At 33.1% G+C, this 21,481-nt stretch overlaps 3 protein-coding genes, 1 long non-coding RNA gene and 1 other non-coding gene across 11 annotated transcripts; 1 reads left to right on the top strand and 4 right to left on the bottom strand.

The window, feature by feature from the left end:
* Window positions 1–762: 762 nt before the first annotated feature.
* On the bottom strand, window positions 763–3,216 carry LOC107406150 (peroxidase 10). Its single transcript, XM_016013253.4, has 4 exons — window positions 2,919–3,216; window positions 2,533–2,724; window positions 1,663–1,831; window positions 763–1,491 (listed from the first exon to the last, which is right to left on the bottom strand). Exons 1-4 carry the CDS (start codon window positions 3,132–3,134, stop codon window positions 1,082–1,084), a joined length of 987 nt encoding a protein of 328 aa, XP_015868739.3. The 5' UTR covers window positions 3,135–3,216; the 3' UTR covers window positions 763–1,081.
* A 2,004-nt stretch (window positions 3,217–5,220) lies between these two features.
* LOC107424709 (uncharacterized) lies at window positions 5,221–5,856 on the bottom strand. Its single transcript, XR_001582060.4, has 2 exons — window positions 5,573–5,856; window positions 5,221–5,465 (listed from the first exon to the last, which is right to left on the bottom strand). It is a non-coding gene; the product is annotated as an uncharacterized LOC107424709 (long non-coding RNA).
* A 1,516-nt stretch (window positions 5,857–7,372) lies between these two features.
* TRNAR-UCG (transfer RNA arginine (anticodon UCG)) lies at window positions 7,373–7,446 on the top strand. The gene has a single exon. It is a non-coding gene; the product is annotated as a tRNA-Arg (tRNA).
* Window positions 7,447–7,971: 525 nt separating this feature from the next.
* Window positions 7,972–13,435, bottom strand: LOC107424711 (mitogen-activated protein kinase kinase kinase 5). 6 transcript variants are annotated; one of them, XM_016034565.4, is made up of 11 exons: window positions 12,471–13,433; window positions 11,218–11,814; window positions 11,048–11,135; window positions 10,612–10,674; window positions 10,361–10,524; window positions 10,154–10,229; window positions 9,683–9,742; window positions 9,484–9,609; window positions 8,844–9,050; window positions 8,666–8,742; window positions 7,972–8,523 (listed from the first exon to the last, which is right to left on the bottom strand). In XM_016034565.4, exons 1-11 carry the CDS (start codon window positions 12,995–12,997, stop codon window positions 8,328–8,330), a joined length of 2,181 nt encoding a protein of 726 aa, XP_015890051.2. In that variant the 5' UTR covers window positions 12,998–13,433; the 3' UTR covers window positions 7,972–8,327. The 6 variants fall into 6 exon arrangements, with proteins under 6 accessions (XP_015890051.2, XP_015890050.2, XP_048335394.1 ...); XM_016034564.4 differs by having other exon boundaries at window positions 8,666–8,769; window positions 12,471–13,431; XM_048479437.2 differs by having other exon boundaries at window positions 8,260–8,555; window positions 12,471–13,435.
* Window positions 13,436–16,848: 3,413 nt separating this feature from the next.
* Window positions 16,849–19,564, bottom strand: LOC107424700 (uncharacterized). 2 transcript variants are annotated; one of them, XM_048479761.2, is made up of 3 exons: window positions 19,084–19,564; window positions 18,812–18,941; window positions 16,849–17,427 (listed from the first exon to the last, which is right to left on the bottom strand). In XM_048479761.2, exons 1-3 carry the CDS (start codon window positions 19,483–19,485, stop codon window positions 17,177–17,179), a joined length of 783 nt encoding a protein of 260 aa, XP_048335718.2. In that variant the 5' UTR covers window positions 19,486–19,564; the 3' UTR covers window positions 16,849–17,176. The 2 variants fall into 2 exon arrangements, with proteins under 2 accessions (XP_048335718.2, XP_015890040.2); XM_016034554.4 differs by having other exon boundaries at window positions 16,849–17,403; window positions 19,084–19,563.
* Between the last annotated feature and the right edge of the window lie 1,917 nt (window positions 19,565–21,481).

The following is a 21,481-nucleotide window of genomic DNA, read 5'->3' as shown; positions in this document are numbered from 1 at the left end:
ACAATATTTTTGAATAAAATATAAAGAGCATAAACATAAATGTGAATAGAAACTGAAAATCAAAATTTTTTTTTCCTAATCATCAAAATTTAATTCTTGACATAACCAAATTAACAAATAGGATTAGTGACTCTTTTTTCTTATATTTTATTTTTTGATATAACTATTTCTATTTCATCTAAAATAATTATTTCAGATAGCAAACGTAATCCTATATTTCAATTTTTTTTTTATTGTCATTTTGGCCTCTACATTTTTGTTTTTGTTACATTTTAATTCTTAAAATTATTTTTATTCTAATTTTCCCATAAGTTTGTAATGCATTTGATGTGATATGTAACGATCCTGCAGGGTTGATTAATTTTGTTGTTTTTCTACTGTAGTAGGTTCATTACTGCCTTGAGAACTACTTAAAATTAGATTAAAAATAGTTATAAATACCAAAATGACAAGCAAAAATGTTTAAGGTCAAAACTTAAACTGTTAACATAGTTATGACTAACGAAAAACGTTTGTGAAATTTTTTTTTTCCTTTTTTTTAACTGCAATAATTTTTAACGTAAAAAGGAAGGCCAAAGGGGTTGTTATCACTGGAATCCATGACTTCAAAAGTGTGGCTGTAAAGGGTATTCTACTGGGATTTATCCTTGACTTACTTGGTTGATGAAATAAATATTTTCACATTTGTACATGTTATTCAAAAGTCAAAAGGCTGATTAGCAATGTCTATATTAATTATTAATAAAGCATAAATTGAAAACATGTATCAAATTGTCACATTCTATTGTTTAATTTCTTGAATCATGCCTATACCCCAATATTTGATAAGTACAAATTACAAGAATAACTAAATTAATATAGCTTCCATGAAAACAACATAGTGGCAAAGCTATTGGTTGGTTGGATAATAATTTCAAGTTTTAAATCTCTTCATCCTATTAATAATATTAGTAACTACTCGTTAACCTGAACTAGCTAGCTGCGAAACACCAGAAACTCCCATACAAACCAGCAAATATAAATATAAATTAACACACATTTGGGATGATTAATTATCACATATGCATAATTTACATGAAATTTAGTTTATGACCCTACAGTTCTTCCTGATTTCACCATTTTGCCCAGTGAGAACATCAATATTGGACATCTTAACCATAGAAGCCCCAAAGTCTCTAGAGAAGAGATAGGGGAACCTACTGTAGTTGATGACCATGGAAGCAGTGGTATTGTCACCCAAAAGAGCCTGGTCTGATTGAAGAACGCCAGAATTGTTGAGGAGGTTTCTGAAATAGGTGTTGTCAAATCTTGTGGAGGTGATGGGATCCAAAGGAGCCAATTTGGTGTCAGAATCGGCTTGATTTGGGCACACGCTTCTCAGATTTTGTAAAAGTGATGCATCCAGTGTGGGGTCAGGATTTCCTGACCCATCAAAGTTGAATAGCCTAGACTTGAATGTGAAGCACTGGGCAAACCCGATTGTATGTGCACCTGTAATTAATTCAACATTTCCAATTTCCAATTTTTATTTTTATTTTTATTTTTGAAAAAAAAAATATTTACTATTTTTTTTAAATATAAAAAATAAAATAATAAAAGAAAAAATAGAATAGAAGTTCATTGCATCTTTTAATTCATGGTCGATGTGTGAAGGAAGCAAACCTGAGAGCACAACAACGTCCTTTAAGTTGAGACCTTTTGAAGTAAATTTGGCAGTGATGTTGTCCAATGGCTCAAAAGGTGATGGCAATTGCTGGCTTACTTCGTCCACACTTCCCGCCGTTCTACCATCTCTACGGCCCAATGGCAAAGCCCAATAAGGACCTCCGGCCTGATGCGCAAAATCGAGATTGGCAAAGATATAATGGAGCGGATTATTTGCATTTTGGCAATTCTATTATTTAAATTTTTAACTTTTATTTGTAGTAATTTAAGTTTTTAATTTTTAAATTGTTATAAATTTATTTATTTTTCAATTTTAATCAAATAGATTAATAATAGTTCTGTTTTTTTTTTTCTTTTCATTATTCTACACTCATAATTCTCCCTTTTTTTTTCTTTTTTTTTTTCATTGTTCAACACTTTTAATTTATTTCTTTACAAAATCTGCAGTGATTGAAAAATCAAGTTGAGATCTAAATTGTAAAATTGTACAAGTCAAAAATACAAAGCATAATTAGCTCTTATATATATATATATATGCTTTTTATATTGAAGATATGAGAGTCGGAAATCATAATATTGTTTAAAAAAAAAAAAAGGAACTTTTTTGTCACTGAATTTGTTTATTATTTCATAAATTTTATATAAATTAAATATAGATAAATGGATTGGCCTAAAATAAAATATAATCATGATAACATATCATTTTTTTTTCTTCATAATAACATATTATTTTATCATATCAATTCATAAACATTTTTTAATATCTACAATATTCGTAAACGCTTTTTAGTACCCATAATATTATTGTAAATGGTCATCTATATATATATATATATATATTGGAGAAAGAAAAAGTGAGCTTCTTACAAGATAAACAGCGTGTCTAGAAACCATAGCAACTATGTCCGTGCAAGAAACAGTGGATGGGCAAGCCTTCTCTACATTGGACTTTATAGCATCAATCACTTCATAACCTCTCACTGAATTTATATTGGGCAAAGCAGTTTTTTCCCCCTTAAATGTGCTGGTATCATCCAGTAACAAGGACCCATCGCATCCCTATATGTCTCAACGAAATTTAAAAAATAAAAAAATAAAAAAAAAAACGACAATTCAAGAATAATATTGTCTTTCATGCTGCTTTAATTAAATAAATTACTAAAGGAACTAATCTTTGTTAATAATATTTATATCTATCTAGGCAATAAGAAAATAGAAAAAGGAGACGATAAAAATAAAAATAAATATTTTACATTGACAAAGCAATCATGGAAGTGAAGCCTCAAAAGAGAGGCTGCCATCCTTGTATCATTTGCAATAGCAGACCAAACTCCATATGTAACAATCTTTGTGAGGTTTGGACAAGTGTAATCATAGAATTTATAATCAAGTTGACAGCAAACAAGAACGCTTTGGGACAAAAGCCAGAGCAAGAAAACAGAGAAAGGTTTGGACAAATTCTTCTCCATTCTCTTCTATTTTTCTTACTATACTTTCTTTAGTACCTTGTGACAACAAGTGTCATGAATAACCATTTTATAAGAACAGAGCCAAAGAAAGGGAATGAATTTGCGCAAATTTGAATAATTCAGATATATGGGAGAAAGTGGTAGAGCCACTACTAGAAATGTTCCTTTTTAGTTGAGTTTGGTAGACTTCCAATAGTATTATTTATTTTATATTGGATGAAGAACTATCTGCTTATGTAGTGGTAGGATGATGTATATAACACTAGCTTTGTGAAAAGTTTGAAAACTAGAAGAGGCAAGTGAGAATGTATATACAGTGTATACTCCCAAGTTGCCTCATGGTTCTCCATGCCAGCACCTCAATAAGGGCATGTTGATCACTCACTTTTTTGACCAAAATAACACTTTTTGGGTTTTTTTGGTGGTTATGTACTTTTCATGTTTGAGATAAGTGTTCCATACTTTTTCATGGATAAATGATATTTATGTGCTGTAAGAGGCATTTAAAAATATATGCATAGGTCTGTAAGTCATAGTGGAACAAGCAACTACAGTGTAATGGGAGCTAGTGAAAAGGGTCTATTAGAGCCTTGATATACGCTCATGCCGTTCAGAAGGCATGAAACATTTATTTAAAAAAAAAAAAGAAAAAAATGTGAGTGGGAAAAGGTGGAGATAGAATAGATAGCTAAAGCAGGGAGTAGAATAAAGAATTACAAACTAAATACATGCATATATAAATATATATATATATATATATATCAATGTGTTGTAAATGTGTGTTTCTAAGCCAACCTAACTTTTATGCTCAAATCCACTTTTAGATTTGATGATGCATGGAATATTATTATGAAATATTTTCTACACTTTATGTATTCAAAATATGATGCCAAAGCAATCGTTTTCTGGCTTAAATGAACCCCTTTAATTTCTTTATTTTTAGTTTTTCCTTTTAAGGGCAAAATTATCTTCATAGTGTTTTTATATATTCAGTGCAGTAACTGCTGAAGAGCTGCCACTTGATTTATGGATTACTCTAATAAGTCCCACTTAACATATGAAAGCATTTTTTGTTTTCGTAACCCAAGTAGAAGATGTACTGGTCGTTTTCTGTACCATTTGGAAGCTAGCTCCTCATGAAGCATGCATTTTTCAAAATATTATCTCATCACTGTGTAATCATATATGCTAGAGAAGTTTCCTGCTTTCCATGGAAAAGCGCAATAGTGATTCACAAGCAGATTGCTTGAGTTTGGGTTTCTATTTAAGGGGTTAGAATATATATATTGTTGCTTTATTCGGTATATTATACTGTTAGTGTTATAACGCTTCAGGGCTAACACTGAGAACTCTTGGTCCACCAACATAATCTTGACAGAAATTACTCTGTTCTTATATATATACATCCATATTCCATCCACACACAAAAAGCAAATTTTGTTCATCATTTATGTAATTTGTACATTGCTATATGTATCGGAGTTTGCAAGTTGGTGCTTTAATCTGATATTTCCTGGTTAAGCTCTGCTTTGCAAGTTCATGCCAGCATAAAGTGAAAAGCCAATTTATCGAAGTTCTGTTTATATATCAGCTTTGGAATTTCTTCAAACACTTCAAAAACAAAACTCCTGTTGCAGAAAGTATAGGATAGGATTGTTGATATAAAGCAGTTTGTGATACAATACTAATAGGCTTCACACAATTATACCAAATAGAAAAGCCTAAACTTGAACCCAAATCATCTTTTGAACCCAGAATCAAACTGGGATTACAACAAACGCAGAGCGAAAAATTCTCTAGAAGTTTATCACTGAGTAAGGTCCAAATTATTAATAGAAAAGGTGGGGAAATAAAAATAAGAAATACAAATAAATCCTTACTAAGTTTTATACTTTGAAGAAAAGAAACAATGATTTAACTTCTAGTTGTCAGTTTTAGTATCAAAAAGTTGCAGGGCATGGTTTGAAACTTCAAAGGATTTTTATTAAGGCAGATTTAGGATTTTTACTGCTTATTTTTTCTGGGTGAATCATTTATGCCCAAGAAATAAAAATCATATTTGAGGCAAAGAAGAGGGGCATGGATATTGAATCTCAATAACACAAGGTTAATACACTAAGCAACGCAAGACGTAGAATTTATATGGTTTTCACTAACAAATTGGTAAAAGGAAAAACCATAACAAGTTTATTTCTTGTACACCCCATGGAAATTCATAATGCTAAAATTATTAACCATATGGAATTTAGGTGAGAAAAATACGCTCTTCAACAGAGGTAGCAGCATAAGTAATCAAAGCAGCTATCTGTGCAGTCATAACAACAAGAACAACTGCAACCACAAATGAAATTTTTGTAAAATTCAAACTAAATCCATAATCCATATAACAGACCAAACGGATGAAATTTTTCAAAGAGAATGAAGAACCCAGAAACTACCTTTCATTGATGGCTTTGTCCTGTTCATCTTCTTGTGGAGGGAAATTCTTGCTGGAAGTTTCTATGGCTTGTGCTGGTGGAGGTTCCATCTCTCTCTCTCTCTCTCTCTCTCTCACCCTCGTTCTCTTTCTCTCTCTGTCTCTTTGTGTAGAGGAATGGCAAGGCAAAGATAGGCAATGAGAGAAGGATATAGTGAGTAATCACGTGGGTTGCACTATGCTTGGCTGATTAGAAAAATATATGTATACGGATATTGTGACAATGCATTAATTTTATAATCTGAAAAGCAATTATGTTTAGGACTTTGATTTGACCAAATAATTATTCCATCATTAATATGCATATTTATGAAGGTGACCCTAAGGCCGTTGGATGGTCCTCTGTGGTGCTCCATTTGTTCATCGACGAAAACACCAAAAGATTATAAAGATGTTGATATTGCTTGGACCACCATTTTCATGAGTCGACAAAGCTTATGTCTATCAACTGCCTGATGTCAAATGGTTATTGTATCACTAATAGGAGTACCACCTTCAAAAGCCAAAATGACAAATGTTAAAGATTGCTCTTCTGGGCCAGTTTAAGAAATTTTACAGGTAAAATTTTCAGGCTTATGAATATTAGAAACTTGTCAGTTTCACATCGTTTTCATGGTTAGTGAATAGGATTTTTGTCATCTGTCATGTTTAATTCTTAATCTTTAGTCATTCAAAATGAGAATGTTGAAGTTCATTTCTCAATTGTTTTAATAGTTATTATTTATTTACTTTTTTTTTGGGGGAATAAACATATCGGTTAAAAGTGAAAAAATATTCTAAACGATGAATTGTTTTTGGAAGAAATCTGAATCTCTTTTAAGTTGATTCTTTTCTATGGTCCGTTGAACCAATATCAAATTTGGCGATCTTCAAATTACAGTTTTTTTTGTTTTCCATAAATATTTTTTATTTGATTTTATAATTTCTCGTTTTTACACGCTTGAGACGAAATAATTTAGGGATTACTTATCAGTATGTGTATCAATTACCTTGATTTATTCTTTCTTACCATTTTAGAAATTTTCCATTGGGCAGAAAAGCAAGTTGACAAAGCTTCAATTAGGACAATATTGATTAATTTTGGCAGTAGAGGTCCCAAGCTAATGAGAATTTATTACAGTAATTGTTTTTTTTTTTTTTTTGAAATAAATATAATAGTAATTGTTAAGATGACAAGATGACACAATGTATAACAATCCACCTAATAATGGTTAAATTTTTGGAAGCAATAGCAATTTGACAACAATTAAACTTTGAAAGAATACTGTCTTTTTTTATTTATTTATTTTTACTGAACCCCAAAAGTAAAATGAATGGAGATTGACAATTAAATTTCTCATTTTCATAATCAAGTAGACAAATAACCTCGAAATTAGGTGATCCATATTCACTCAAATATCCTGTTATAAGCCATAGACTGGGGGAAATAAATCTAATGCAAATTGGAAGAAAAAAATAATGGAGATATAAAACATTAAAAGTTGTACCTCTTTTTCCTTTTATCCATCTTTTTCAAAATGTACACTTGATGGTTGGTGGAAAAATAAAAAAATAAAAAAAGTATACAAGGGTATAGGGTCACCTTGAATCACCACGTGGCAACAACCTAAAAATCATTTAGACCAAAAAGAAATAATAATAATAAAACATTGATTTATGTTCTTATAAGAATACAGCGGCTAGGAAAAGAAGATGGGGAAAAAAAATGTAACTAAAACCGCCAATTTTTATTTTAAAGTTATAGCGGAAAAACTACAGCTGCGACCACATAGCGCAGTGGATTAGCGCGTCTGACTTCGGATCAGAAGGTCGTGGGTTCGACTCCCACTGTGGTCAGGTGAATGTTTGTTCGATTTCGTCAATGTTCTGCCGAAGTACCCTCCTCAAAGTTATGGGGCCGGTCTTTTTTCCTTCATTTTCACTATTATATCATAAATTTTGTTGAAATTAAATTTTTTTTTCCTATATTAACAGGTATTTAAAGCTTAAATTATGGTAACAATAGTTTTTTTATTTAAATATCATGATATATTTGGAAAAAACTAACTTATGATTTTTTTAAAAAAAAAAGTATATTGAATTTTAATACCATTAGAATAGTTTTCAATCTAAATATTATAATTTTTCACATTTTTTTAACTATTGTAGTTTATTATTATATAAACTAATAGACCCAAGTCAAGCATCTATTATTTTAATAGAAATTAAATTAAAAAAAAAAAAAACAGATTCTTCTCTAATCATGCATAATAGGTATATTTAAGATATAACAAAAACTTATTCGACATAATTATTAACTTAACTAATTAAATTAAACTAATATAGAGTTCTAAGTTCTTTTTCTTTTTGAAAATTCCAATGTCAGTTAAAATCTTATATTTTCTAAGAGAAAGATTATATAAAGCAATTTGTTTAAGAAAAAAATTATAAAAAAAATATGAAAAAATTTTGACCCCTCAAAATGCGGGGCCCAAGGCATACGCCTTTTACAAGCCTAATTAGCCTTAAGCCCGTACTCACTGTATGATACACTTCCACTACGAAGACAATGCACAAACTATCACACACTCTACATCTGCAAGTAACCTACTAGAGCTTCATGAAATCTACAGCCCAAATTTTGAAGCTGCTAGCTTTTTCACGAGCACCTGTGAATTGGGTTAGGAAATTTTCTAACACCCGTGAAATGAATTAGGAAATTTCCTTTCTTCCAAATATTATCGGAAAATACGATTCTTTTTCACACCATCGATGACACAACTTGCAACATATGCAGAAGAGCTGGGGTGATGGGTGTTCTGAGCTGATCGTGGAGGAGATAAACCAGGAAGTGCCTCAAGGATAGAACGAGGTGACAGCCGGCACGCCACGGCTAAGTCATTAGCATCGGGATGAGATTGTTGGCCAGTCTCACTGGAGAAAAAGAATATTGCATGAAGCTCGAGCTGGCAATCATGCAAAGCTTAAAAATAAAATATAATTATGCACTTTTTTTTATTGAGGGTAAGGTCCAAACTATGCAACAAAATTAGGAGGCAATGACATACACTCTTACCTATCAAAAGTAGTCACCTTTCCTCTACTAATTGGTGTGCTCAGGGATACTGGTGACTGGTCCAGTTTACTTTCAGACTGCTCTCTTAGAATATGGGGTTTATCCTGTCGACATTAGCACAAAATATAACACGACCAACCAAAGATGGCAAAACATGAGAAAGGCATTTAATATTTACCGGCAATTTCATCCCGTTAAGCAACGGAGGGAAAGATGGGACGTCCAGCAGAGAATTTTTCAGGAACCGATGTTCAAGTAACTTGGCAGCAGTTGGCCTCTCTGCAGGATTTCTTTGAAAGCAGCAACGCAAGAAATCCTTACCCTCAGGTGAAAGTGTTTCTGGTATGGCTGGTGTGTCCTTCATAACTTTAAACATAGCTGCAGCCTGCAGTAATAAACAATAATCATTGGGCAGTAATTTCTTGATACATTATGGGTTTATGATGTTGTTTCCTAGACGTGAAAACCCATTTTGATGCCACGTGCTGGTTTTTATTTTATTTATTTTTTCTGATGTTTGAGTGCTTAAGGAGATTATGGCAAAAAGTCAAAAACAATTTCAACACTCACACCCAATTTGTTTGAAATCAGTATATGTTACATCAGGTAATATTCATTACTGATTGATCACAACTATCTTGCTCCTAGTACATTGAATGTGATAGAACAATCATAATTCATCACCAAACAGCAAACCAGACAATAATTACTTTGCATATGCATCCTTTCAAGACTGAGACTTTTGTGTATGAAAAGTATTTTTCAGGTTCAATATTTCATTAAATTCGGGTCAGCAAGAACAAACAAAAAATGCTTACCCCCTCATATTCATTCCATGGAGGTTTTCCAGTGAACATTTCAATAATTGTGCATCCCAAACTCCAAATATCAACAGCAAGAGCAAGATCAGAGCTGGTATCTTTCTGCATCACTGCTTGCATGAGCTGCAGCAAAGAAGCGATGTCAGTGTCAGAAAATTGAGCCCAGTAGAAATATTGCTAGGCATCGAGCAGATACCTCCGGAGCCATCCAGTATGGACTTCCCTTTAGAGAAAGATTTGATACTTGTCCAGTAAGCTAAATAACAAGCAAAAGTCCAAATTAGCTTAGTTGAATAGCATAAAAGGTAAAACTAATGGCAAAAAGTGAAAAATGATGCAAGCAAGAATAGAGAAAAGAAATGCAGTGGTTTTGTGGATGACTGATTATACAAAGCCAGATACGTGATTCTGTATTGAAAATAAAACAAGGTAACAACCTCTTATTTCCCAAAATATATCAGCTTATTACCCTACCGAGGAAGTAAAAGCTGCAGCATATTTTCATCTCAAATTTTCTCTCACCAGCAAGAAGAAAGGAATATTTCCTTAAATGAATACCTCTCCACAAAATGCCACGGAGACAAAGGATTACAGTAACAAGAATCTAACACAGATACACCAAAAGGGGTATGGGGTAATTTGAAGAAGAAGAAAAACCACTACTCACATGTTTAGCCATCCCAAAATCGGCAAGCTTCACAACACCAGATGAATCAACAAGCAAATTAGCTCCTTTGATGTCTCTACATAAACAAGGAAAAGAATAGTAAGTCTACAAACAGACACTGACACACACTCACTAGGACTTCTTCTTCTTCCACACTTGCCATTGACTGCCATGCAAAGCACATGATCAGATTAGACATTTTAGTACCTGTGTATTGTCTTTGTGCTATGCAAGTAAGCCAACCCAGAGAGGATATGTCGAGTAAAATTGCGAACAACAGATTCTGTGATCGCTCCACAATGTTCGCGAACATATTTATTTATGGAACCAGGATGCACATACTCTAAATATATATAGAATCGATCTTCAATCTGCATATGCAAAAGAGCAATTTATATCTTGGCCAAAATTTTGACATTGAGCTGGATGCCTAAACATGGAACGAGGAGATTACTTACTATTTCACTACCATAATACTGAACAATATTAGGATGCTTGAGCTGGCTAAGAACTTTAATTTCCTGAAAGGGGAAAGGAGTCAGAAGCAGCAATTAAATCTCATTAAATATGTCATCACATAATTCCACAAAGGAAACAATGCAATCTACGGGAAGCAGCAAGCCAGTTTAGGTCGATAGGTAAGACCAAACATTCACCAAACATTCACGAGCACACCAAGCGGGAAGACTACACTCATACACACACAAGATTTTTGCTATAACAGATATAAAGTACATAATCGTGAAACAAAATGACTATGATATCCAAGCTTCTGTATAAGTCATTTAGTTATGAAAATAACAAAAGGTGTCACTTTCACATACGAAGCAAAAAAAACAGGGGAGGGAGGAAAAGGAGTTTAACTAGAAAAATGCAATAAAAACTAAAGAATACCTGCTCTAACTGCTTAATACACTCTGCAGATTTTGGGTCATCCGGTAACATTTCAACTTCCTTCATTGCACATAAAGCTCCAGTTTCTCTGTTAGAGGAAAAAATGAATCCTGTTGTCAATTATAAAAGCAAAGGAAACTGGCATTGAAAGTGAAAGGAAATTTACTGACCTATTGCTAGCAACATAAACACTTCCAAATGTTCCCCGACCTATAAGCTTTCCCTTCTGCCATTGACTTTTCAGTGGCAGTGACTCTGGCTTAGCTGTGACTTGGGGGATGGGAACCGTTGGTGAAGATATGACTGCTCCAGGAGGAAGTGGTAACGGGTGAACTTCTAGAGAAGCACTACCCTCCCGACGAGGTGTAGAGGTTTCAAATGATAATTTGGAATGCAAAGGCGATGTAGATCCTGGGCTTCTCGGATTTTGGCAGGTACTTCTTCCCTGTGGACTGTTTAATGGAGAACTGTCATTACTAAATACAGTATAATCAAAGAACGGAGGATGGTGTCCTCCAATTATATCCCCGGTTGGCATCTCTGGTGCAGACCAAACTTGATTTCCTTGTGGAACGACATAATGATAAGTAAGCACATCTCCAACACTCTGTCTTCGTGGGCTAAGTCCAGGACTTGACAAAGGACTAGTTGGAGCACTTTTTATCGGAATTTCAATTCTGAAACCACTCTGATCATTATTATAACCCTTCCTAGACGGCCTTATTTCAGCATGACCTTGAGTCCTCGTGTCTTGGGAAGCAAACACGCTAAAAGAGAGAGGGTATGCAAATGGTCAAGAAAGTGCTCATTCTCATAGTAAAATATAAACAGCAAGTTCAATTCCCTTAAAACCAATACTGCTAAGTGCTACGAGGGATGCATTTCCTAACAACCACTTGGAAACATGTAAAAAGAAGAATCAACGGAAATCGGGCATACCAAATCCAATTATATCATTGTTTGTTTGGAAGTACATTATTATTATTATTATTTTGTTTGAGAAGAAATAGTTCAAATATTATTATGGAATACTAGCAGAATTCGAGTGAATGACAGAATACAAATAATCGAGACTGTCCTCTACCCATATTTCAGTTTGCTCAGCAGACAAAGCATTCCTAGATAAGACATAAGCAGCCTTATTTGTATTTCTATTAGAAAAGCATAAATAAAAGGACCTGTAATCAGTCTCCAAAGTAAAAGCTTAAATAAAGTAATTATAACCAAAAGATTGAGGAACCGTATGTCATTGCTTATCACCCGGTCAAAATATTTTGAAACCAGACCCCCAAAAAAAAATAAAAATAAAAAATAAAATTACATTCTTTAATGTACAGTGTACAATAACGAAATGCAAAAAAGTTTAATTTTCAATTCTAATTAAATTCCTTAAGAAATTAAAAAAAAATTTCCCCCTTTTTACCTCCGAATTCGAGTGTTCGCCGAGACACCTTCTCCGATTCCTTCAGCTCTGTCCCTATCTCGGTCCTCCACGCCCCTGCCAGGTGCAGATTTCGGCGACGGAAGCCGGCAGTCGCCATCGCCGGAATTATCCTTCCGTCGAAAAACAGAAGAGAATTCCGGCAAAGGCAACGGCTGAGGAACCGCCGACGACGTAGATGACGAGGCGTTCGGCAAGTATTCACAGCTCGTGGACCATCGCCTTAGACCCTCGGGGGAGTCCAGCGAATGCGAATCGGACCATCTGGCAATTCCCGAAACATTATCGCCGGCGAAATGCCGGAGCTTCCTCTGGCGCGTGAGCTTCCTTCTGGAGCAAAAGCTACCTCCTCTTAAATTCCCGTTGGGGGAGGAGGTGGCCGGCTTCTTTTGGCGCGAGTCAGAGCTTCCAGTCCCACAAGAAGTCGATCTAAACGCAGAAGACGAAGACGGAGAAGCCGTAGACGAAGAAGAGGACGACAAGAATGAAATGCTAGGTAACCAACGCATCTCCAACAATCATGGTACGATAATTTTATTTATTTATTTAATTTAATTTAATTTTTTTAAAAAATAAATTCCAAAATTAAGAATTAAGATTTCTGAAGAGGAGGAACAAAGAGATGGTCAGAAAGGCAAAGGGCTAGTAGCAGAAGGTTGTTGTTATGGTGGGAAAGAAGAAGAAGAAGATCCATGTGAGAGAGAGAGAGAGAGAGAGGATGATGGATCTTCTTCTTAGGGGAACAAGAATATTGGAATTGAGAGCAGAGAAAGAGGAGGGATGATGATGATGTGATCGCGTGCTTGCGAGTGTAGTCGTATCCGTTGGGTTTGGAACGCGGTTTACAACGTACTTCCACGCTAAACGGGATATCTGTCTCCATATTTTGAGAGGTCAACAATATGTCCCCCCACCCCACCTCACACCTCTAACTTCTAACCAAGTCAAGCCTCTCCTTGCTTTGCTTTCCCATCTCATTCACGCACAGAGAGAGAGAGAGAGAGAGAGAGAGAGAGAGATTTTTTTTTTTTTTTAATATTTTATCATGCATATTTTTAGTTAAAATTATTTCATTAAAATATCAATGCTGACTGTCTCTACATGCACTTCTCTCTTATTATTATTATTAATTTTTCACAAATTGCAATAATAATAATAATAATAAATTCCATTATTATTACTATGATTATGTTTTTAACACTTAATTCCATTTGTTTGAATCTATTTGGTTCCATTATTATTATTATCTTTTCAACTGCTGGTTGTACTTGTTCAACACATACATTGTAATGTGAAGTAAAATTATAATCTGCATCTGCATGTACCAAAAAGCTTTTTCCAAGTGTTTATTGTATTTATGATAGGGATGTCAACGGGCGGGACGGGGTCGATTTTTAAAATTCCGTTCCCATTTTCGTGGGGAATTTTACATCCCATCTCCGTGATTTTTTTCGTTTTTTTAGGTGCGGGGCGGGATCGGAAATTTTGCGGGGCGGGGACGGGGCGGGACGGTTTTTCCTATTTTGTTTTTTAATTGATATTTTTTTAAAAAATTGATATAAAAAAAATATTTTATGATTAAAATATAGAGAAAATGACTATATTGCAATAAAAATATAATAAAATACATCAAGGAACAAATTTACAATTATAATAAAATACATATTTAGAAAAATAAATAAAAAAAGAAGAAAATAATTTTACATAAATAAAATTTTATAAAAAAATAATAATAAATATATATATATATATATCGGGGCGGGTTCGGGGCGGGGTTATTATTCCCCGTCCCTGGTCCGTCCCCGACTCGGTTTTTAGGTATTTGCTCCGAGCTCGCCCCGAATTTTCGGGGAAAAACCGCCCCTTTAGGGACGGTGTACCGCGATTTTGGAGATGGACGGGGCAAATTGACATCCTTAATTTATGACAAACATCAGTAAAGTCACTTTACTATTACAATTTCTATGGTTTGTTAAATTATATTGTAATTTTGTGAAATATTTTTTTTTATAATTTTGTGGTATTTAGTAAAATTGTGATAGTTTAAATCCCTTTATATTTACCACTATCAACATTCATTACACATCCGTTCGTACATGCCAATAATAAATTCATGTTGAAAAAACAAAAAAGCGTGTTGCGTGTGTTTGAATGAAAAATGTAGCATTGCGATAAAGGAAATTAAATGTCAATTTCATTTTATTGTTGTTTTCCCATTGATTGTTGCCTTATTGCTATACTTAAATATTAGTAAATAATAAATGTTGTTACTTATCACAACTTCACAATTTGAAATGAAGTATCTAATCTTGTTATGTGTACAGTGTTTGGATGATGTTTTTCAATGGATAATAAGCTGATTTAACAAAATTAACAGTTTTCTTCTTTCTTTCTTTCTTTTCTTTTTTTTTTTTTTAACACAATTAACAGTTTAACAGCGATAAATTACATTTCTTTATCACAGCTCGTTCGAAATTCCGTTTTTATCCATAAACATGTTCCAACAAAAAAAAAAAAAAAAAAGTCTGCCTTTAAGAAGTGCATGACTTAGGTAATTCATGATCTTTAAAAAAAAAAAATTATTCATGACCATTTATTAAGTATTAATAAACCAATTACAAATGTAAAGAATGCTTTTATGACCATTCATTATGACAATGATCATATTTCTTTAAAAAACTGTCAAATCCACAAATTTATTCTACCTTATTTTCAGATCTCGCAAAAAGTTTAACTAATTATTTAACTAATTATTCTAAAAATAATTGTCAGAATTGCATGAGAAAGTGGCTAATGTAAATCAATTAATAACTACCCTACGGATTCAGTATATAATTATTTAGCATCTCCCTAAAATCAATAAATTAATAACTAATTAAACTAATCAAAACTTAATTTCGATTGGAATGATTATCTGTACATAAAATAAAATAAAAAATTGTCAGTACAATAATTTTATAGAATTGTTGAAAGGTGTACAGTTTGTGTCCATTAATTATCAAACTGAATAATTAATTGAAAAGGCAAAAGGGGCAAAAAAAAAAAAAAAAAAGAGTTGACTTGGTCTCGTAGATGTGAATGCACTGGCTCGATATACTACCAGCCGCCATTATAAAATAAACAACACGGCACATCGACTAGGCTTTAAACAGAAGGAAATTGGGCCTTTAAGACCAGGTCCATGTCAAGACTCAAGAGCTTTGGCCCAGACATGAATGGTCAAGATTAAATGGAAACAAATAGGAGCGGCGTATACTCCAAACGCTCTCACAAAAGATGATGACGCCTTAATTTTTATTTTTATTTTAAACTGATGACGCCTTAATTGTTGAACGAAAATGATAACAAATTCCTAATTTTAATAAAAATCATTATTCATAGTAACAAATATCAATATTTAAAAGAGTAAAAATAAAAAATAAAAAAATACTATTTATCAACGATAATATTCCATTATTAACGAATTTTACTTACTGACATAGCAATTTAATAGATTTCTATTAAGAATCGGAACACGACAAGAGAGTTTGTGAGAGCATAGTAATATTTTTTTTATTTTTTTCCTTTCTTATATAAATTGGATGATGATCATCATTAGGTATGAAATAATAATATTACCTCTCTCTCTACCATGTGGTGTTTTATAACTATGAGAATTTATTTTCAATGAGGAATTGAATTGAATTAACTGTTCTAAATTCAGTCTAATAAGATTGAATCAAATTTAGAATACTCTACTCCAAAAGAAAATAAAAAAACTAAGCTTATTATAATGTAATTCAATCCAGTATTCCAAACACAAGTTAAATTTAGGATAAAGTCAAATTCCATATAATATTCTAAATTCGATCTAAACTTGGTTAACAAAGGAATAAAAACAAACAAAAAATAGTAATCTATCATTTTCGTTGAGTTTACGTATTTATTTATTTATTTATATTTCTTATATATAAAATCACTTTCCATGGACTATGAATCTCAGCCCCAAAAAATAAAAATAAAAAATAAAAAATAAAAATCCATGGACCGAGTTGACAGAGTAAGGTAGACAGAAGAAAAATAATTAAGTCAGTTCCTCTTGCCGCAGCAGAACATTTCAACTGAAATACTGGAGGGCTCAGTCGTTAATAGGTTCCAGTTGTCTTAGACCAGTCTATTATGCTTATTTAGCATTATTATTGTTTTCTGCCTTAAGCGAATAGAGGAAAGAAACTAAATTTATTTCTTTATTATCTTTTAATATCCTAGGCTGGACCTAGCTTATGATAGAAGGAACTAGAAAGCCCAAAAAACATAGGAACCCAAGGATGATAGGGAAGAGACATGTCTGGTTGCTATTTGTTTCATTCACCCTGACATAGATCGGAAAAGAAAACTGCTTGACAACCATAAAATTTGCAAAGCGTCTTGACTTCCACAGATTTACCATCCTCAGTAACAAATAGATTTACTATAAATGCATAAAACAACAAGCAAAAGATTCTACTTATCACTGATGCTACAACAGATCCACGCTTACAGCTTGTATCAGGTTATGGTCTAAAATCAAAGCCACCACGTCAAATTATTCCTTATCCACTTGAAAGAATCAGTAGCCTACTCAAAATAGAGACTTTTCCTGAACCGTTGCTCCTCGTAGTTCTGCCAACTCCATGAAAGGCCTTCAATTTTTTTGACTATGAGATGGCCTAAACTCCAGCTGACTCTGGGCTCTCCAACTTTGTGGTCACTATCTTACACATGGGCATGTTTTCATTCTTACTCAAAAGCTTCAAAGATGGATGAACCTGGACATCATGCATGTAAATTCGATCCCCAATATCTAGGCTGCTCACATCGACCTCAATTTTGGGGGGAATGTGCTCGGCTGGGCAAAGGTATCTTAGACTAGTTCTAATTCTGTTTAGATAACCACCTGTTTTTGCAATGAAAATGTTGACTATATAATGATAAGATTCCAATAATTAACTTAAAACTGCACCAGAAGCAACAGAAAACGACTGAAATTAAACAAATCAGGGCAAGAGATGAGGAGCAATCTTTGCAAAAACATTGGTGCAACTATACAAAACCTGGTATTAATACCCAATTAAACATAGCCTTACACCCGAAACAAAGAAACAAGGATAAAAGTTAATTAAAATTCACGACATTACTAAATCTGACTACTTTAGACCAGCAAAATGGGTGGCTAGCAAACACATTCCCACCACCCATACCCATAATAATAAAGGTAATAGTAGCTAAAACCAGTGAGAGCTCACGACTAGCTAAAGTACTGAACCAGAGATACCATGAATGAACGTTTGGAAGAAATGGTTCAGGAATATCAAAGCAGATAAAAGAAAAAAGACACGTATTTGGTTATTAAAGGTTTATCTCATTGATAAACAAAAGCTTGAGGTTGGATAAGTCGGTACATCTTCTCAATGTCACAGGAGCAGGTAGGAAAATATAGAATAGATCAATGCAGGGTTTAATATAACACTGCCACATACACATGTTGGAAAATGGAAAATAAAGACTTTGACCGAAAAAAAAAAAAAGAAAAAAAAACAAAACAAAACAAAAAACTAAGGAAAAGCCCAAATAAAACAATTAGCTAAAAGACTAAGAATCATTTCAAATATCTACTTTCATACATCTTCGGAAGTAAAAGATTCAGAAGAATATGCTAAAAAGATGTCCGCAGATACATTCTACGATTTTCTTAAAGGCAGGACAAATAATATAATTAAAAGTAACACAGGAAGCATTTCCATACTGGGGTGTTGCAATAGGACATGTGAGGTACAAGAGGCTCCAGGAATCATGCATTTTACAACCCTAATTTACCTACTTCTTCATATGGCCTATGCAACAAAAGCCTGCTCTAGGAAAGTAGCTTAGTTATTAAATTGTTGAAAAACTTTTATTGAAACATAGGACTTTAATATCAAACTCTAGCATCATTGAAATAACCCACCTACGTGAAACAATAAGTAAAAATTTAGAATGCTAAAATAGTTATAGCATATTCAATATATGGGTGTTCAACATAAAGGGTTTACCCAGGGTTTTCTCCGGTTCGCATATTGGATTAGAAAATCCAATTTATTTAACCCTCTTATGTTTAAAAAAGAACCAAGTCCTCTTCACCTAATCATTACCTTTGGATAACCATAAAAATGATAATAAACTAATTTATTTCTGCATTCAATTCATCATTCAAGATTTAGAAACACTGCCCATTCAAAGTTTCGTCCATTCAGCTTAACATAAAATAATAATAACAAGACCTGATTAACAAAACTGACAAATTAATAGAAGAAGAAATTAATTACCTTTCTTAAGACCAGGACACTTATCTTCTCCTTTAAAAACAACGGGCACATCAACCTTCAACTCTGACCCATCTTCAGCCCAAACAAACACCAAATTCAATATCTTCCCAGTCTCTTCATCCCTATGAATCTACATTAAAAAATAATAATAACAAAAATCAATGACTATTCTACACAGAATTGAATTTTATATTTAAAAAAAAAAAAAAAAAAAAAAAGAAGCAATTTTGGACGAAATTAAATACAACAAATTGGAAACGAAACATGATTGCCTTAATGGGAAGGACGTTCCCGGATTCAAGCAGGACCGAGGACCCAGACCCAGCTCGGATCTGCAGAGGGAATGTGGTGGAGCAGAAGAACGGCAGCTGTACGGACTTGAGAATGGCTTGAATCTGCTTCCTCTCCGTGGTTACCAAATGCTTCTTCGACGCTGATCGGTTGCTGGGGTTTTTGTCCAGGAGGCTTTGGCTGAACACTACGGCAGGGATTCTCCCCTGGGCTCTGTCTTTTACAGATACTCCGCTTCCACAGCACTCTCTTGGGATGGCTTGGATCGTGTGGTACAAAGTGGCTCGGGACAACAGCCGTGGTGGCCAAGCCCATGACTGCAAACCAGGGTTTTCCACCACCGTTTTGAGGCCGTGGGCACCGGAGCGCCACCACTTCGCCATTTTTTTTGTTCTGTGTATCTGCGAAATCTGAAGCTACAAGCAGAAAGCAAAGCTTCTGCTCCGGCTTCTTCACGAGGGTTCTGTCATTTATTTTGGGGTTTAAGCCTCTGGGCCTTACTCCACTAATGAGCTCCTTAGTCCGTTTTCTGATGGGCCTTAAGCGATGTACTTGGGCCCCCTATATTCCAGATGTCATTAACTTTCTATGGAATTTACCGACAAAATATATATATATATATATATATGGAAATGAGTCAATATTTTTCACCCAAGTCGAGATAGCTAGTCAATGTATACTATTAATCCATTTGGCATAGTTATTTTTTTTCTTAAAAAAACAAAAAAGAACAACATTTCTTTTGTTGATATAAATTATTTTTTATTGTAAATATAACGTGCTTAGCGACAACATGTAAGTGTTTCTACTTTCTACGCTTCATATACCAAAAAATATTTCATCTCCTCAATCAAATTATATAGATTTCATGATCCCCAAAAGAAAAGAAAAAAAAAAAAAGGCAACTGATACAAATTCAAAAGTGTTACTGGTCATATCCCAGTTTTTTAATCTTATTGAAGCTTAAATTTAAACAAGTTATATCTATTTCAGAATTTATTTTATTGGAAAAAAAATTCAGAAAAAAAAAATGTTGAGTTTTATTGACTTTGCTTGGTTATTAGAATGTTATCATTACATATACCCAGTCAATAAAATAAAGGGCAAAAAAAAAATGATAAGGTTAGGTTTAACCGAGGTCGCTGTAGCATTATAGCCTCAATAATTTTTAATGGATAGATACTCGAAATCTATAATCTGAAAACTCCCCCCCCCCCCAAAAAAAAAAAAAAGACTGCTATGTGCACGTAATAATAAAAAACTCATCCTGGAAAAAGGAACATAATATCACAGACAATCATGTCTGTGCTCCAGGTAAAGTTATATATATATATATATATATATACACACATGTATATAGATATATAGATATTTTGCATATATTCTTTGCAAAAAAACAAAAATAGTAGTCGGCAAATCATTATACTTAATTGAAACTCCACATTTTCTCATAAAAGCAAGGAAAAAAAAAAAAAAACCACAATCAAATTAACATCTGAAGGTAGCAAGTAAACTTACAGATTTGATGGCACACCAAATAAATATAAATAATATATAGAAGTTTCAATATCTAAATTTTGAAGTATTTGACCGAAGTTGTTCCACAAACTATTGGGCAACCTAGAATGCCACCTATTGATTGATTGATGTTACATTTTTATTTTTAAGTTATCCACAATCCATAATGTACTGTATTTATAATTAGTTTTGTTGTTGTGGCCGTTAAAGTGGAAAAAAGAAAAGAAAAGAAAAGAAATTAGAAATGCATTTAGTAATTAGAGATACAAGGGAAATGAGACGAAAGAAAGGTGGTGGGGAAGGGAAAGAAGATGCAAAAAATGTTGTTTGTTTTAACAAATTTGATCATAAATACTCATTTAATTAGTTACTACCAAATTGCTAGCCACTAAAGTCTAAACGCAATTTTATGTCGGTATATGCATAAAATTATTTTCTAATTTTAAAAATGAAAATTTGTATTTTAATAAAAAAAAAACCATAGAATATTAATTCCTAAGCCAATATGTAAATATGATAATTTATCAATTTCAAGTGTGTTATTATTCCATGCTTACTTTCATAAATATATATATATATATATAAAAGTACAAAATATTATTCTTTCCTTACTATTAAACCAAACAGCCCAATTTATAAACAAGATTGTTTTTCTTTCTCTCTGATTTCCACCCTTATCATAATTAGAAGAAGGAAATAAAATTTAAAAGAAATTACAAAAGTCTTATATGTTCATACTTATATTTAGTAAATGTACACGTTATTTATTTAGTTATCAGTTTCTCACGTAAATTTCAAACTTGCTAATACACCCATTTTTGTGATAACACTTTTACAGTCTCACCTTCACGTTATTTATTT

The sequence above is a fragment of the Ziziphus jujuba genome, chromosome 7 (assembly GCF_031755915.1).
Source record: "Ziziphus jujuba cultivar Dongzao chromosome 7, ASM3175591v1".
Classification (NCBI taxonomy): domain Eukaryota; kingdom Viridiplantae; phylum Streptophyta; class Magnoliopsida; order Rosales; family Rhamnaceae; genus Ziziphus; species Ziziphus jujuba.
The sequence above is the reverse complement of the archived record's forward strand: the minus strand, read 5'-3'. Positions and strand labels throughout refer to the sequence as shown.